Source organism: Terrapene carolina, unplaced genomic scaffold, assembly GCF_002925995.2.
Source record: "Terrapene carolina triunguis isolate 2854851 unplaced genomic scaffold, T_m_triunguis-2.0 Scaffold95, whole genome shotgun sequence".
Classification (NCBI taxonomy): domain Eukaryota; kingdom Metazoa; phylum Chordata; order Testudines; family Emydidae; genus Terrapene; species Terrapene triunguis.
This window is the reverse complement of record NW_020664446.1, coordinates 31,774,521-31,791,226: the sequence shown is the minus strand read 5'-3', so window position 1 is coordinate 31,791,226 and position 16,706 is coordinate 31,774,521. Positions and strand designations below refer to the sequence as shown.

The 16,706-nt window shown below is 41.2% G+C and overlaps 1 protein-coding gene across 1 annotated transcript in view; it reads left to right on the top strand.

Annotated features, from left to right (window-relative positions):
* MYOF (myoferlin) overlaps positions 1–16,706 on the top strand; it is a 107,892-nt gene that overhangs the window by 15,842 nt on the left and 75,344 nt on the right. The window contains 2 exon segments of the mRNA XM_029911377.1: positions 14,670–14,778; positions 16,024–16,114. Coding sequence (XP_029767237.1) covers positions 14,670–14,778; positions 16,024–16,114 — 200 coding nt within the window.

Here is a 16,706-nt window from a genome sequence, read left to right as displayed (position 1 = left end):
CAGCCCTGCTGAGTTCTTGAGATGGATTTTGCATGACATCACCAAAAGATGGGAGAATTCTTATCTGAACCTTTGAACAGGGTCAGCTCAATATCTGGGCTAAGATTCCAGTTGATTCTTATTTTTTCCAAACTAGATAATCTATCCTTAATCCAAAGTCATATTTGCAAACATCAGCCGTGTCTGTTTGAATTTCTCAAAAGAATGATCATGGGCTAATCATTACAAATATTGACATTTTTGTTTATGGATAGAAGTTAGCTCACACTTCTGTATTCTATGTACACATAAAAAATGAACAAAGACGACCCCCTGGAAAAGTGACGTACTATATATGGAGCTACGAAAAGCATATTCATGCAAAGTAAATAGGAGGATGGTGAAATAACTATTTCACAATCACTAACTGTTTAAGGGTCATAAACTAATGCTCATTTGATGTGTGCACACAATGTTTCCCATTAATTTAAAAATAGCCACCATCATTTCCAAAGGAAAAAAAGAATAAAACAGTAGGATTTAGAACAAGAGTCACTTGGGATTCACACCAAAGTCATTCTAGTCTTTCACAGCTTCTATTCTTTTAGCACCCTTTCATATTACATTTTCAATATTTTATATAAATAAGTACACTTCTTTGTAAAAATGTTCACACACAATCAATAATAGGGAACAAATTCATTCCAAAGGTTGCTATAAATTGCATTGTGGGCTTTCATGTTTATTGTCTCTCAGTGATTCCAGAGGAAATCCATTCAATTTACAAATAATGAGATTTTTTTTTTAAATTATCCAAGCCTGCAAGCTCAAGCCAGAATCTGAAAGCCACACTGTGTTCTTTCTGTCTCATGCATTATTGACTTAACTGAAATGTATTACAGGTGTAGTTAAAGTGGACAGCTTGAGGTAAAAAATCTGCAGTTGGAATATAAGCATTCTGTTGAAACATAATATTATTATTATTTATTTGTATTACAGTAGCACTTCAGAGCCCCATTCAGGGACCCCACTGTGGTAGGTGCTGTACAAAACACAGAACAAAAAGATGGTCCTGCCCCAAAGAGTTAATAAGTAGATGACAGAGTTCACTCTCTGATAGGTAAGCTGGCTCTATAACAGGGGTCGGCAACGTTTGGCACGCGGCTCGCCAGGGTAAGCACCCTGGCGGGCCGGGCCAGTTTTATTTACCTGCTGACGCGGCAGGTTTGGCCGATCGCGGCCCCCACTGGCCGCGGTTCGCCGTCCCGGGCCAATGGGGGCGGCGGGAAGCGGCGCGGGCGAGCGATGTGCTGGCCGCGGTTTCTCGCCGCCCCCATTGGCCCGGGACGGCGAACCGCGGCCAGTGGGGGCCGCGATCGGCCAAACCTGCCGCGTCAGCAGGTAAATAAAACTGGCCCGGCCCGCCAGGGTGCTTACCCTGGCGAGCCGCGTGCCAAACGTTGCCGACCCCTGCTCTATAACATGAAAAAAGAGCACAGTTAAGAGGTCTTTCAAAACATAGTTACATATGTGTAGTTCTTCAGTGTTCTAAAGAAATCCAGTGCCACACATTCAGCAGCAACAGAATAGGGAGTGGTGAAATGCGTGGTTTGTTTTTTTCTTGAAATGCTCCACTACTCTATAACTAGACCTGCCTTTGCAGGCAATTATTCATGCTCACTCACAGTAAGGAACAGCTGAGGTGTAGGTTTTTTTTCCTTTGTAAGGTGTGTCAAAGTTAGACTCAGGACTCATAGTTTGTCAGACCACTCTGTTTTATTAGCACAGCGCTCTGCTGATACATTCAGATAATGTGAGCCCCCATGCAAGATTCAAACAGTCTTATTTATACAGATAAAAGGGTGCGAACTAAACAAAGGGATAGAGAGCAAAATTGTAAAATTTGCATAGGGCACAATATGCATATCCTGCTTCCTTATTAACTCTTATCGATCTAAGGCTAATGCTTCACCAATTGCCCTTAAGTGGGGCAATTCATTAAGCAGTTAATGTCTGCTTTCCTGCCCCCTGGCTTGCAGCATTTCTCATTTCTACTTAAAGGTACATACAGCATTCTTTAATTCATTCTATTTCATTAATATAATTCATTTCACTTTCACAGGTGTTAGTGGTATATTACTAAAATGATGGAGACTTCCTCTCCCACGCAACCAAAAAAAGTCCCATTGACATCAGTGGAATGAGGAATTGATCCTATATGCATAAATAACGAGGGAACTATTTATAAATTCTCAAGGGGTTTGCAGCAGTGGCAAATTACACAATTCTGTTCATTCCACCCTAATTCCTATTTCTTTTTAAAATCGCTTTGTTTATCAGACCAAAAATTTTTTTTTTTTGGTGAATGATTTTGTTTCTCCGTAAAGTGAGTAGCCAAAAGAATGCATAAAATCCTCCTGGCATGTTTCTTCCAGTTCACCTCAGTCCTGAACTGCAACATTGCACAATTCCCAAAAGAGGGAGGAGACTGCAGAACAGGCTGCTTTAGGCTACCACACATGGCAGTTTGGGGATATGTGCAAACACAGTACAGTGCCTAGCACTGGCCTCTAGGCACTACTGTAATACAAACAAATAACAACCACAATGGAGAATAGGAGATCATCACATTCACTTTACCCGTGAAACTTGTCATGATTTGGATTCCAGCCTCCAGAGGTGAAAGCCTATTGCACATACCCATTGTGGGCCATATCCTGTTCACCTTAGCCTCAGGAGGACTTTGAAATGAATGTGACTAGTCCAAAATGAGTAAGGCAAACAGGATTTGTCCCTGTGCCAATACTGGGTCTAAGTGCTCACATTGTTATTCACTTTTTATTTTGCTGTCTGAGGGGAAGTTTTTAGGCTTAAGTTTGAGTATGGGGGAGTTTCCTCCCACAGGCCTCATTTATCTTGTGCTGGAGTGAGGTGGGGGCAATAATTTAAATCACCTGTTTTCAGGGTACAGCTTACTCCCTATCTGTCATTCAGCCGGCTCTGCTGACTGGGACACAAGGTAGAAGTGGAACCATAGGTCTCACCTATCCCGTCTTGCCATCCTTCCCTGCCCGGTCACTCACAGGGAGTGTATCAGGCACATAACCCTAGCTCTGCTCCTCCATCCCTGGAGCAAAGATCTGGGCAGATGCTATAGAACAAGGGCAGTCTCCTAAAAACTTATACAGTAATGCACTTAAGCTGGTATTACACAGTGCAGGAGAAGCAGTCTAGTAGAATTTCCCTTGCTTTTACACTCTGCCAGAACACTACTCATTGCTGTGGTATGTTTCTGCAATTAGGCTAATGTGAACATTATGCATATTTTTCTATTTCTTCTGGAACCAGAATTTACTGCTACCTGCAGAAATTTTAATGTAAGAGCAGACTAATATTAAATGAACGTTCATCATGACACAAAGCCTGACCCACTGGAAAAGTAGTTACATTAAAAAAGTCCAAATCACACTGTTATAATGTCCACATAGATCACTCCAGGGATAGACAAAGAGAGCTTTCACGTGTCAAAGTGCAGAGCTGGTTTTTCCTATATAAAAATGTCTGAGAAGAGAACACATCTGTTTTCCATTATGTTGTTAGTCTAGTCAATGTTTAAAATCTCTCATTCCACTAGGAAAATGAATCTACACAGTGATAGGAAAATTTAATAGTTAGGATCATTCTGAAGTACAAAGGGTAGATTACAAAGTTACAAATACCACATTCTCTACAGGAAGTTACATTGTGGTCTGATTAAGTGAAGTGATTTTATTCCATGTGTAGGAGGGCAAGTCACTAGTTGTACACATTTTTCCAAACTGAGTAATTAGTAACCTGGCAACACAGAGGAAAATAGGCTGGGCACACCCTTCTGTTTGGTGAAGAATGTAGTCCCAAATCTACAGCAGGGGCGGTTAACTGCAGCTCACTGTTGAGACACTGTTAGATTTGTAATTATAACTGTTTAATCAATTTCTTAACCTGGCACCAAAAATATTTAGACCCTCCTCTTGCAATTGGATCCGTGTGGGTAGACCTCTGTGCCTGACAGTAGGGCGGCATGCATGTAGGAGTCTGCCTTCATAGATCTGAGGTTTGGAGCCTTACATATTAAAGTCTCTTCTGGTTTCCCCTGAAGATTTCACCTTTGTAGATGATGATGTGCATGACATTTTTCTTTTCAATTCTATGCACCTGCAAAAAGCAGTATCAAATTAATGAAGATTAAAATAAGTACTACTTCTGTTTGAACAAACATATTTAGCTGCAACAGTATGTATTAGAAGATTGGTCTTGAAGGTCTAGGATGGACTTTACCATGTAACAGATACAGCCAGCAAGGATGTTTGGATATAAGCCATTATAATATATGCAGGGGGAGCAAGGATGATGGTGACAAATCAATGTGCTTCCACTGAAATCGGTGGTGCTACCTTCGCTCCTTTTTGGGGATATGGGGCCAGCCACATCTGTGCCATAATAATTAATTACTTGCTTCCCAGCCTGAAGAGGTGGGACTATGGAGGGGCAGGAGATAGATTAATGGACACCTGGGCCTTATCAGGTGAACCCTATCAGGAGTTGGAACCCCAGGTGGCCAGTGAGTAGTTTGCCCTGAACCAGGGCATGTAAGGAAAAGGGTATTCCAGAGGTAAACAACATGGGAGCTGGGAAGTATATGAGGCACAGAACCCAGCAAGGGCAAGGAGCAGGGCCCAAAGAGTGGGCTGAAGGGAAGACCCAAAGGGACAAGGGACCTTTTTGTGTGATGGGCACTTTTTAGTTTGGACTCTTGGTACCCTGGAAGGGGTTATGTTTGTTGTGACTTGGCTAGAGGGCTAAGCCATATCTCCAGCACAGAGGTGTGTGTGGAGAGCTGAGTAGGCTCACTTCGGGGAGGGAAACTGAGGAAGGGAGTGCTGGAAGAACTATGCTTGGCCAACAGGGGATGCTATGGAGCAGCTACACCTTTATGATATACCTCAGTTTACACTGGTTGAGATCTCAGGAATGCTATATAGAAAGATAACTTCATACTACAACAGAGAGAAACATCAACTTCTTAGTTAGTGCTGTAAGTTAGGATTTCCTGATACTAGCACCAATGGATTAATTAGCTATGCCAAAAATACAATGCTATGTTTAATGGTTACTTACCTGTAGTTTATAGATTCTACTTTTTTGAAATAGGGGAAACACTATAGGCCTAGCACTGATGTCAAATACTCTTGAAATTGTGGATTTATCTTTTAAAATCAGCTACTGTACATGAGATCCAATTTAGACCTCAAACGCTAAATCTGATTATACAAGAAAGTGTTTATACTGCTCTAATTGTACTCCTGGAGGTTTCCTACTGTGCTGTTTGAAACTTATAGCATATTCAAATGAGTGCACCACTATAATTTTGTTTAGTCAGGGTAGGTAGGTATGAGGAAATGAAGCTTAAATTGGATAATTTCAAAACCATCATGATTCTTGAAGATGTGTCACAGGATGCAAGGGTGTGGTTGATGAGACTCATCCAGATAATATGCGAGTCCAATCTTCTTATTGGTTTTGTAAATTCTCTCTGAAGTGTGTACACATTTATGCATATTGAATGGTTCAGGTAACCTATCATTTCAAAAAACCACTGCCAGCTATATTAAACCAAACTAGCAAAAGTTATGAAACGCTTCAACAAGTAAACAAAAATAAATACTGGGAAAGCCTCGGTCTCTCCCCAGAATCAGAGTTAGCTTTACCATTTGTAGACAGGCCTGTTTAAATGATTCCCCCACCTGCAGAAGTGAAACTTGGCTACTTGTTCTTTTCAACCCCAGTGATTGGTTTACATCTGTTAATATTGATGTTTATGTTTTCAGGACTATCTTAATGAGGAAAGAGCTAGCAACTATGTAAGAAAGAGAGAAGATCGATTAAATTCTTCTATAGATTTCTAGCTCCCTCAAATTAGATGGCCCCACAGCCTTGGGAATCATAGACCAAAGGGCAAATCCTCTTCTTCTATTTTTGTTTCCAACTTTGTCCAACTGTTTCAGTGATTGTCTTCAGGATAACTGATTTTCACATAGAAAAGGTGGCTTGGATCTCTTTAGAGTTCTTGTTTAGTGAAAGCAAACCTAATCTAACCATCCACACATGAAACACAGATTGGCCAAGTACACTGGTGGGTGGTAATCAATGTTTCTCCTCAGTGTGAAATGTCAAGTAAATATGGTCCCCATGTTGCACCAACTTGTGGGACACTGAACCCAAAGAGAAACAATTTTTGTCTTTTTGTGTGGAAAACCATCTATTATTGTCTCCTAGGCTCGTCCCACACTAATATTTGAAGCCAGGATTGACAGCACTTATGATCAACAACCATTACCGAATTTTGGTAACACAAATTTTAGCATAATTTGGCCCTTTCTCCTTAGTGGCCAAAACATGGTTGAAGGGACAGGTGGCAACCAGAAATACAATAGCCCTCCTAGTACAAAATATTCTGTGCATTCATTAAATATCTCATTGTAGCTTTTCCTAATCTTGCTTTACCCAGAAGTGAAAGTTAACATAGTTTACCAGAAGACGGATGCTTTAAATTTCTTACTTTGTTGTGTATGGCTAAAAGAAAGGCAAGTGAAAAAGTAAGAGATTTCTGATTTACAGTAACAGTGAACCAGAAGGCACTCAGCAATTACTTGCTGAGCAGTATTGAATGTCCATTTCAATGTCCATTGGTACTTACCATTAACTATGGTGATAGATATTGCCCTGCTACATGTTTCACTTTGGCCCCTCAGCTATTGTTTAATATGTGTGCTGTTCTCTAACAGGTACAGCTAAGAATACAGCATGCTTACTCCTAAACATATAATATGGATACCTTCTTCTAGTCCCACCCTCAAGCACACTCCAAAATAGCCTGATGAAGAAATCTATTTTTTTTAAAGGTGAAAGTAAACCTATTTCACTGAGATTTCAGTCCAGTTTTGCAGCCCTCTGAAGTTTAAATAGTGTAGGTCAGATCAAGTCTGGATTAGCATCTGAACTTTTGGGTGTTTGTATAAACTGACCCTCTAATTCTTTGAGGTTTGCCCCTCATTTGTTGTTAAATAATACTGCAATATGAGAAATTAAATAAGAACATTAACATAATGCATGTCCCAAACATCTCTGTTTGAATTTTTATCATAGGTTAAATACCCTTATGATTACAAAACAGCAGAAATGGGTTCAAGCCAGTTTGGATCTGAATTTCAAACACCATCCTGTTCAGGAGTGTGAGTAGTCAGGGATTTGGTTGGAGCACCTCTCTGCACAACAGAATCATTTTGATGTGAACAGTTTGGGAGTATTTCCATTGACTTCAGAGGGCCCTGGATTAGGCCAATAGGGGAAGAGTCTCTCCTTTACCAAGATCTGCCTGGCACAGGAAAGGGAGGCATGCTACTCAGAAAAATGGTACAGCTCTCTGATTCTTTACCATGTGTAGCTTCAACCCTGGTCCTGGGGAAGGTTAGAACAGCCCTAGGTTGCCCCTGTATTAGCTCCCACACCCCATGCCTGGTGTAAGGGGTATGTGAGGTATGGCTGCATTGCTGCTGCACTCTGGTAATTGTCAGCAGTCAGTCTCTTGGGGATCACTGCAAACTGGTATATGGGCTATCTGCCAGTTGAGAATCCCTATGCGCAGAGACACCCTGGCACACTCCTTACGCCAAGGATGGGAGGAGGAACCATGTAAGCTAGCTTTATGCCAGCTGAGAGCTCTGCTGGGGAAATTTTCAGCTGGACAGCATCTGGTTCCTTTGTGCCATTGAGTGCTGCTTAGGGATCAGATTGGGGAGAGAAACTGGCCCATAAATGATATTTCATAATGTAATTTAGATGTATACACCCTGCCCATGTTATGCACCCTATCCATATTGTTGTTGTTTAACTAGAATTGCCTTTAACATCCATCAAGCAATATCATAGTACATCATCTCCTTCCCTTTAAATCCTTTCTATAACCCAAGAAAGACATTTAAAGTTGATTGTTACATTTTAATTACAGATGAATGTAGTATGTTTTGCTACAACATTATCTTCAAGGCCTTTCTGAGAGTATTGTCCTGATTGCAATTTAGATTACATGCATTTTGTAGTGTTTATGGAGAATCCATTCTATGATCTGTGCTGGTCTTTTAGACTACTGAGTATAGCAGCTGAGTCGCATGAGTTCATTCCAGGTTTTGGTTTGGACTAGAGAGAGTTTAGTTAGCTACAAACAGAGCAGGAAACCATCAACTTGAGCTCCACCCTGAGTAAAGATACATAACAAACTTCACCAACTGTGGGTCTATGCTGCTGTAAATGACTCCGTTTGGGCATTTCTTCAACCACAGAAATATTTCAAAACACCATACGTGAGGTACTAGCTGGAATCCCTGAAGTTCTGAATGTGAGTGATGACATATTAGAATTTGGCACCATATCTGAAAAGCATGACACTCGACTAGCAGCTGTTTTTGAATAAGTGCAGGAGCAGAATCTCATGTTAAACCCAGACAAATGTGAATACAATAAACCCACATTAGAATTTTTTGGATACACATTCTCCAAAGATTAGGTTAGGCCTCAGCTGAAGTATTGTGTCCAGTTCTGGGCACCGCATTTCAAGAAAGATGTGGAGAAATTGGAAAGGGTCCAGAGAAGAGCAACAAGAATGATTAAAGGTCTTGAGAACATGACCTATGAAGGAAGGCTGAAAGAATTGGGTTTGTTTAGTTTGGAAAAGAGAAGACTGAGAGGGGACATGATAGCAGTTTTCAGGTATCTAAAAGGGTGTCATAAGGAGGAGGGAGAAAACTTGTTCACCTTAGCCTCTGAGGATAGAACAAGAAGCAATGGGCTTAAACTGCAGCAAGGGAGGTCTAGGTTGGACATTAGGAAAAAGTTCCTAACTGTCAGGGTGGTTAAACACTGGAATAAATTGCCTAGGGAGGTTGTGGAATCTCCATCTCTGGAGATATTTAAGAGTAGGTTAGATAAATGTCTATCAGGGATGGTCTAGACAGTATTTGGTCCTGCCATGCGGGCAGGGGACTGGACTCGATGACCTCTCGAGGTCCCTTCCAGTCCTAGAATCTATGAATCTATAAGATGGTGTCTCTGCAGATCCTAAGAAAGTGAAGGACAGTCACAATGCCACTCTGCCCATGTAGCAGAGCATGTAGATGTTTGTAGCGGCTAGGGCTTCCAAATTATTGTGGCAGATTCATTCTGAGATTAGGCACTATCACACAGACTCTGAGAGCTCTAACCAGGAAAGACTACATATGAGTGTGGTCAGATGAACATCAAAATGAATTTGACGAACTCAAGAAATCCCTTACCCATGTCATATTTTGATTCCAGTAAGAGAATTGAACTTTTAATAGATGCTAACCCTGTTGGATTAAAAGCAGTCCTCACACAGGTTGACCAATGTGTTCAAATTTACACCATTGCTTATGGCAGAAAGGCTCTTTCACCCACAGAACAATGATACTCTCAAACAGAAAGAGAAGCTCTTTCTGTAGCATCGGGATGTTCCCATTTTCATTTATACATTTACATATGTCGTTTCATGATTCTGACTGATCACAAGTCCCTTGAACCAACCTATGATCAATAACAGGGCCGGCTCTAGGCACCAGCCAAACAAGCTGGTGCTTGGGGCGGCACATTTTTAGGGGCGGCATGGCCGGCGCCAGAATGCCGCCCCTAAAAATGTGCTGCGGGCCGCCCTAGCTCACCTCCGCTGCTGCTGCCTGGGATGGAGGGGGAGATCCCGAGCGGCCGCGGCGCGCGAAACAGTTGTTTCGCGCGCCGCTGCTCCCCCTCCCTCCCTCCCAGGCTTGAGAGCGCCGCGGCCGCTCGGAGTCTCCCCCTCCCTCCCAGGCTCTCAAATCTGGGAGGGCGGGGGAGATCCCGAGCAGCCGTTTCGCGCGCCGCTGCTCCCCCTCCCTCTCAGACTTGAGAGCCTGGGAGGGAGGGGGAGGAGCGGCGCCCGCGCCGCGGCCGCTCGGATTCTTGGGCGGCAAAATTTCTAGAGCCGGCCCTGATCAATAATCCCTCTTTTTGCCCATCAGCTCTCATTGAGCGGTGGATGCTCAAACTACAAGGTTATGACTACAAAGTTATCTATTGGTCTGGAAAGGATAGCCATGCAGACTACTTCTCTAGGCACTCTATTCCTGAAACACTTAATCACAACACTATGGAGAAAGCAGAAGCATATAACTTCCTCCTCTCAGACACCATTCGCAAAGCTCTCTTGTTACAACAAATAAAGACAGCTGCAGAGTCTGACACATGTCTCCAAATGATCATCAAAACCATTTGAAGTGATCACTGGAAAAAACTGCATAGTTTACAGCATTTGACTCCTGAAACATAAGCTGTTCTACGATCATTTGCCCGTGTCAAAGGTGAATTTACTGTCACGGACTATGACCTCCTCCAAGATGCAGGACTTCTTGTTCTGCATTTGTTGTGGGATCACACATTTGATTTGACTCTCAAAGGTCACCAGGGACTGGTAAAAACAAAATTCCTGCTCAGAGAAAAAGTCTGGTTCCCGAGAATTGATAGCCTTCCTGAAACTCTCCTTAAATCATACAGACTATAAACCAGGCAGGAGTTCTGGAAAACCACATTCCTCCTCTACATGTCTCTTCTGCCCACATCCCCACGGACAGAAGTTAGCATGAATTTTTGTGATCTCCCTAATGGAAAACATTTACTGGTTATTAGATACTACTATTCTCAAAATCCTGAAGTTGAAATGATCATCACTACTTCTGCTAATGCTGTTATACCCAAACTAGACAAGATTTTGTCAGCCTATGGCATACCTGCTGTTATTAAAACTGACAATTTCAAGACTTGCAGTTCGCTCAATTTGCAGAGTATCTTGGTTTCAAACTTACTCTGCACTGGCTGCAAGCCAATGGAGAAGATGAGAGGTTTATGCGACCACTCAAGAAAGCACTATGAATTGCTGCAGCTGACGGATTAGACAAGAAACAGGAGTTATTTCATTTCCTCCTCGGTTTTCAAACCACTCTCCACTGTTCAACTACCATGGTACCAGCATCTCTTTTGTTAGGCAGACAACTAAGAATAAAACTGCCACAAGTTGAGAGAAGAGCAGATGATGAACCTCTACATCAACTTGACAACAAAGTGAAGCTTGTCATGAAAAGATATGCTGACCAGCACAGGTCAAGACCACTTCTTTCAACGTGGGAGATGTAGTTCTCGGCAGAAACTTTCAGCCGAGCAACAAACTCTCTACGCCCTTTTATCCGGAGCTTTACAAGACCACAGTGGTCAGAGGCACGATGGTCACTGCTCAGAGAGGATGAAGTCACACCTGCAGCTTCCAGCCATTGTGGGTGGAGGGGGAACCCTGCAGCTCCCAGCCACCATGGTGGCGGGGGAAACCATGGAGCTGCAGCAGCCTTGGGTGCTAGATCCCCCCTGCTTCCCATTTTGTCACAGTTGTTTTTAGTAAAAGTCACGGACAGGTCATGACTTCCATGAATTTTTGTTTATTGCTCGTGACCTGTCTGTGACTTTACTAAAAACAAACCATGACAAAATCTTAGCCTTAAACATAAGTGTTTTTGTGAATGTGTTGAACAATCATCAAACTTTTGACATTGCTTCATTTATTCTGTGCTGCTTGTATTTTATTAATTAGGTGGATGTATTTCAAAGTGGTGAGTTTAATAATTGTTGTTTAATTTAAAGTTTGTGGGGGAAAAAGGAGGGATGTCATGTTTATGGAGAATCCATTCCATTATCCATGCTGGTCTTTTAGAGTACCGAGAATAGCAGCTGGGTCATGTGAGTCCATTCCAGGTTTTGATTTGGATTAGAGAGTTGAGTTAGCTAAAAGGGGAAGCTGCATGTTGAATTTGTGTTCTGTGAGTTACAGGTTTAAACCAGTGGTCTGTGGAATCTTACTTTACTGCATTGTTTCATTCCAGAAGCTCCTAATCAGTTAGGATGCAACATACTTCTTATGAGTTCTGTTTGAAATGTGTTGGTGAAATGCAACAGCTGCTGGGAAGAGCATGGAGATACTTTTGCAACTGATAAACTGTGTTGTGAATCTCCTCTTATGCACAGCACAATTCCACAGTTCCACAGAACAATACCTCCATTTCTGCAGCTTTTATTAAAATTAGTTAGTTGCTGTCTATAAAACAAATGAAGTAGGTGTTTAGTAATGTTAAACTTGGGCTGTAAAAGACGTTATTATGAACTAGGACTAGGATTTTCAGAGGAACCTAAGGCACCCAGCTGCCACTGAATTTCACCTCCCCCTCCAGACTTGTGAGCCCAGCCCCTAGCCAAGCCTCCGTGCCTATACAGCTGTTTTTAGTGCCATAGCACCAGCCGAAATCTGTAGACCCTGGCTCTGAGACAGTTTTAAAATGTAGTGCAGACAGACCTGGGTGTTGAAGCTCTTGGCCCCCTTTGAAAGTCCCAGCCTGGAAGTACTGTAGGAAGTCTGCATTTTTAAGCTCTTAGGGATTGTCACAGAAAAGTGCAAAGTGCAGCTCCTGTTGATTTCAAGGGGAGTCAAAGGGGGCACTCAGCACCTTGCTGTTGCATGTTCTGTTTTTCTCATAGCATCCAATACTGAGATGTACTGTTGTATAAATTACAGTGCTCATGTCCATGACACAGACCTAGGTATGGTGCTCCTAAAGTCCATTCCCAAATCTGACATCAGTGCTGTCCTGTGGGTACAGATTGGCTACTTGCACTGCCATGAGAGAAACCGGGATTTGGTTCCTGGGCTTGCTGTCTTGCACCCCAGGTTGGACATGACTGAGATAGCAGTAGAGGCTGCATGATCAGTCCATGGGAAGAATTAATGTACATCTTGTGATGTTTCCCTTCATTTAACAAGTCATTCATAGAATCAGAGAATCAGAGAATATCAGGGTTGGAAGGGACCTCAGGAGGTCATCTAGTGCAACCCCCTGCTCAAAGCAGGACCAATCCGCAGCTAAATCATCCCAGCCAGGGCTTCGTCAAGCCTGACCTTAAAAACCTCTAAGGAAGGAGATATTCATGCTGAAAGTATCCAGTTAGTCTTTCTGTAAAGAAAAACATACATAACGAATAGACTGGAACAACTTAGAATGTATATTTATATTGAATGGTTAGTATATAATGAATTCTAACGCACTTTGCAAACAATAAGCTAGGTGCTTATGACATTTTATAAGGCACAGAAGATGGCTAAGATATTAGATTTGCCCCTTGAATTTGGAAAGTGCTGTGGGATCCTTGGCTTCTGACTGAAAAGCCACCAATGGCTGTCCAAAGGGACCTCAGTGTGAGCTCTCAAGTAGAGGATTTTTCTTACAATTTGGCAGTAATACTGCAGAGTTCTTTGAAAAGTGTGTTATGTTTAATGTTTGCAGAGTAAATTTAGCCAGGGTTATCTCATCTGCAGAGCTCTCAGTTATTCTAGGAATCTACTTCATGATTTGATGTACTTCATCACTACATACCCAGAGTATAATTTCAGTTAGGAAATGCCTCATTTTTTACATTTACAGATAAGTTGCACTACAAAGGCTTGTATATTGTATTATTCATCTGTAAACACCTTATTATGTTCTTAGGTTCACGTACATTAAATCTGTGAATATGACTTGATTTAGCCATAGGCTACAACAACTTCTTCCAGCATAACACAAGACTGTGAGCCCCCAGTGGTAGAATTCTGCCTGAAGGGAGTTTGCACTGGCACAAAGTATTCACAGCTTCATTCTTCTGAGGGGACTGGAGTCGGCCAGTGCAGCCCAAAAGTGGGCAAAGCTGCCTTGGGAGTGGGCATGAGCTAGCAAATTTTCTGGACAGCTTCTCCTGGCAGGGCTTGTGTTGAAGCACAGTCTAAATCTGCACTCTGCTCTCAGAGGGCCCAATCAAGGGCACCGTCTATGTCGTCAATAGGCCGGTAGATTAATTCTGTGATGCAAGTAAATCAGTTATAGCCATCTGTTTCTTGATCTTTCTTCTTCATATATACAAAGCTTTGATACCTAGCTCTGATGTAGTGCTTTTCATGTGTAGATCTCAAAATGCGTTACAAAGGAAGGTATCATTATCTCCAGTTAACCAATGGGTAGTCTGTGGCTCAGAGCGGTAAACTGATTTATCCCAGACGGACGGATATACACACAAGCTACACACACACATTATACTCTGCTGTACATTAAAACATTAATTAATAACATTTACAGACCTAAGAAGTGCCTTATGCCTACACTGTGAAATGCATTTTCCGATAGCTGTAACCCTCATCCTCCTGTATCCTATTTCCTCCCTTCTGTTTGCAAGCCTCACTCATTGTGTTAAGTCTTAAACTGAGGCTATAAACTCTTTCAGGTAAGAGTTGTCTTCAGTGAAACAAATAGCACATTTTGGGGACCAAAATAAAAAATGAATAGTTAATAGTCTACAATTAGAGAATAACTGCAATATTTTAGTTGCTTTTATTTGCTTTGAAGTCTTTATATGCTTTTGGACCCATTTGGTTATGTAAGGGACAGCAAGCATAAACTGGCTACAGATAACAGGATACTTCTGTCTGCATAATACACAGAGTATATGCTAATGTAATATCTTTTCCACTTTTCTTGCAGATTAATTGGAAATGCATCAGTAGCACTTAAGGAACTTGTAGGCAACCAGAGTAGATCTCTTCCCTTCAAGCTTATTTCCCTGCTAAATGAAAGGGGAGAGAACACTGGCGTGAGTGATTTCCTTATCTTTGTTTTACTGATTTATTGAATTAAATGCTCTAACAAGAGGGTTTAATATGAAACAAAAACATTTCAAAAGCATTTCAGTTTGCTTTATAGATAAAATTATTAGTGATTTTATAGGCAAAAGCACTGAGTGGAGCGTCTATTAATGTATGACTACATCAACACCATCTAAATGTTCAATACGGACAAATACATTTTAATTAAATATGTTGGTTTTCAATAATATGTATATGACCTAGAGCATATAGTTAATGAGAATCAACATAGCACTAGATGTTTAGAGAAAAAATGGCATTTACTTGCTTAATTGCCAGTTTGAGTTCCCACATGCAGGTTTTGCTGCCTACCTTGTGAAAATCAGCTACTGTGATTCTGGAAAGCACTTTATAAACCTGTTTAAAAGTCCATGCCTCTTCAGAACAGTACTTAAATACTTTGACTTAAGCATGTGCTTAAAGTTAAGCCCGTGATTACTTGCTGTCCTGAACAGGGACCCTTTCCTGCATCAGGAGCATAGTACATACCTGGAAATACACATTTATGTGCTCAAAGGCAAGAGCAAGACCTTACTGCCAATTTCAGGTATCTTCTCTGAAGCAATTCAGAGTCATTTGTATTTTGTCATGTACTTTTTTGTTGACTCTTTGTTATACCCTGTTAATGTTTTAGTGTTGAAAAGTGCCACGAAGTGCTGCAGACCACAGTATAACCAGTATTGTAATGAGACTGGAAAAAGACACCGTGCTCATTTATAGGGTAAAAGCATGGCCTGAGAGTTAGGAGAGCTGTATTCTACCTCCAGCTCAGAGTTGCTGTCACATTGAACAGGTCATTTTCTCTTTTTCTGCCTCAATTTTCCCATCTGTAAAATGGGGATCATACTACTCACCTGGCCTGCATGGGTATTATGAGGCTTTAATTAATTAGATGTATAGAGTACTGTTAAATCATTGGAACTCAGTATGACAGGATTTTCTAAATGTCATAAATAGCGTAGCTCAATTTCTCAAATACATTTTCAGATTAATTGCATAGAGTGTGGCCTGTAGTCTTTGTATGTGTATACTAACGTAGCAGGCGATAATGGCCATTTATTTCTTTGTTTTTCAATTTGTCATTGTAAACTGTAGTACAGATACTAGTTTGCTGTTAATGTTGACTTGTAGGACCACTTGTTTATCCTGCTTTAAGTCAATTATTACATATGTAACTGTAAATTTCTACACAGGCAACGATTGATTTAGTGGTAGGATATGAGCCACCAGCTGGGCCTGCAAATCCAAATGATCCAGGGGGGACCAATGCACAAGGCACTGCAGGTATTTCATCTTTCTTCAAAATATTATATTCAGGTCATGCAAGGGAAAGATAGAATTGTTCATCAGAAAGAATGGAAAGTAACTGACAAGCAAGCATGTCTAAACTGGCTTACGGTATGGTAGTCAGACTGTAGATGCTTCAGAATTGAAGAGCTGGAACTTTTGTTTCCTGTTAAAATATGTTCTATCTGCAGGCTTTATCTGACACCATTGTCTTCAATGGGAACAGTATTACTGAGGATAGTTTAGATCAAAAGCACTTTAAAGGCTGATGTGCAATATTTCTTTTAAGAAAGAAACTTTATTCCAACACACAGAAAAACTGCAATAAAGAAATCTAATGCTGTAGGGAAGGCCAGCAAAAACAAGGAAATGCATAGCTGGTAGAATATACTCTAAATCCTTGAATACCAAGACATATTGGAAAAAAATTAATGCCTCATCCACAGTAGATTGTTATTGGAGACACTGTTATGTGTCATGTTAGGCCCCAGATTTGATTCACTCTATCATTTTTATAAACTAGTAAGGAAAATTCTTTGGACTCTAAATGTTTATTAAATATATTTTAAATGAATCTCCTAGTGAGAAT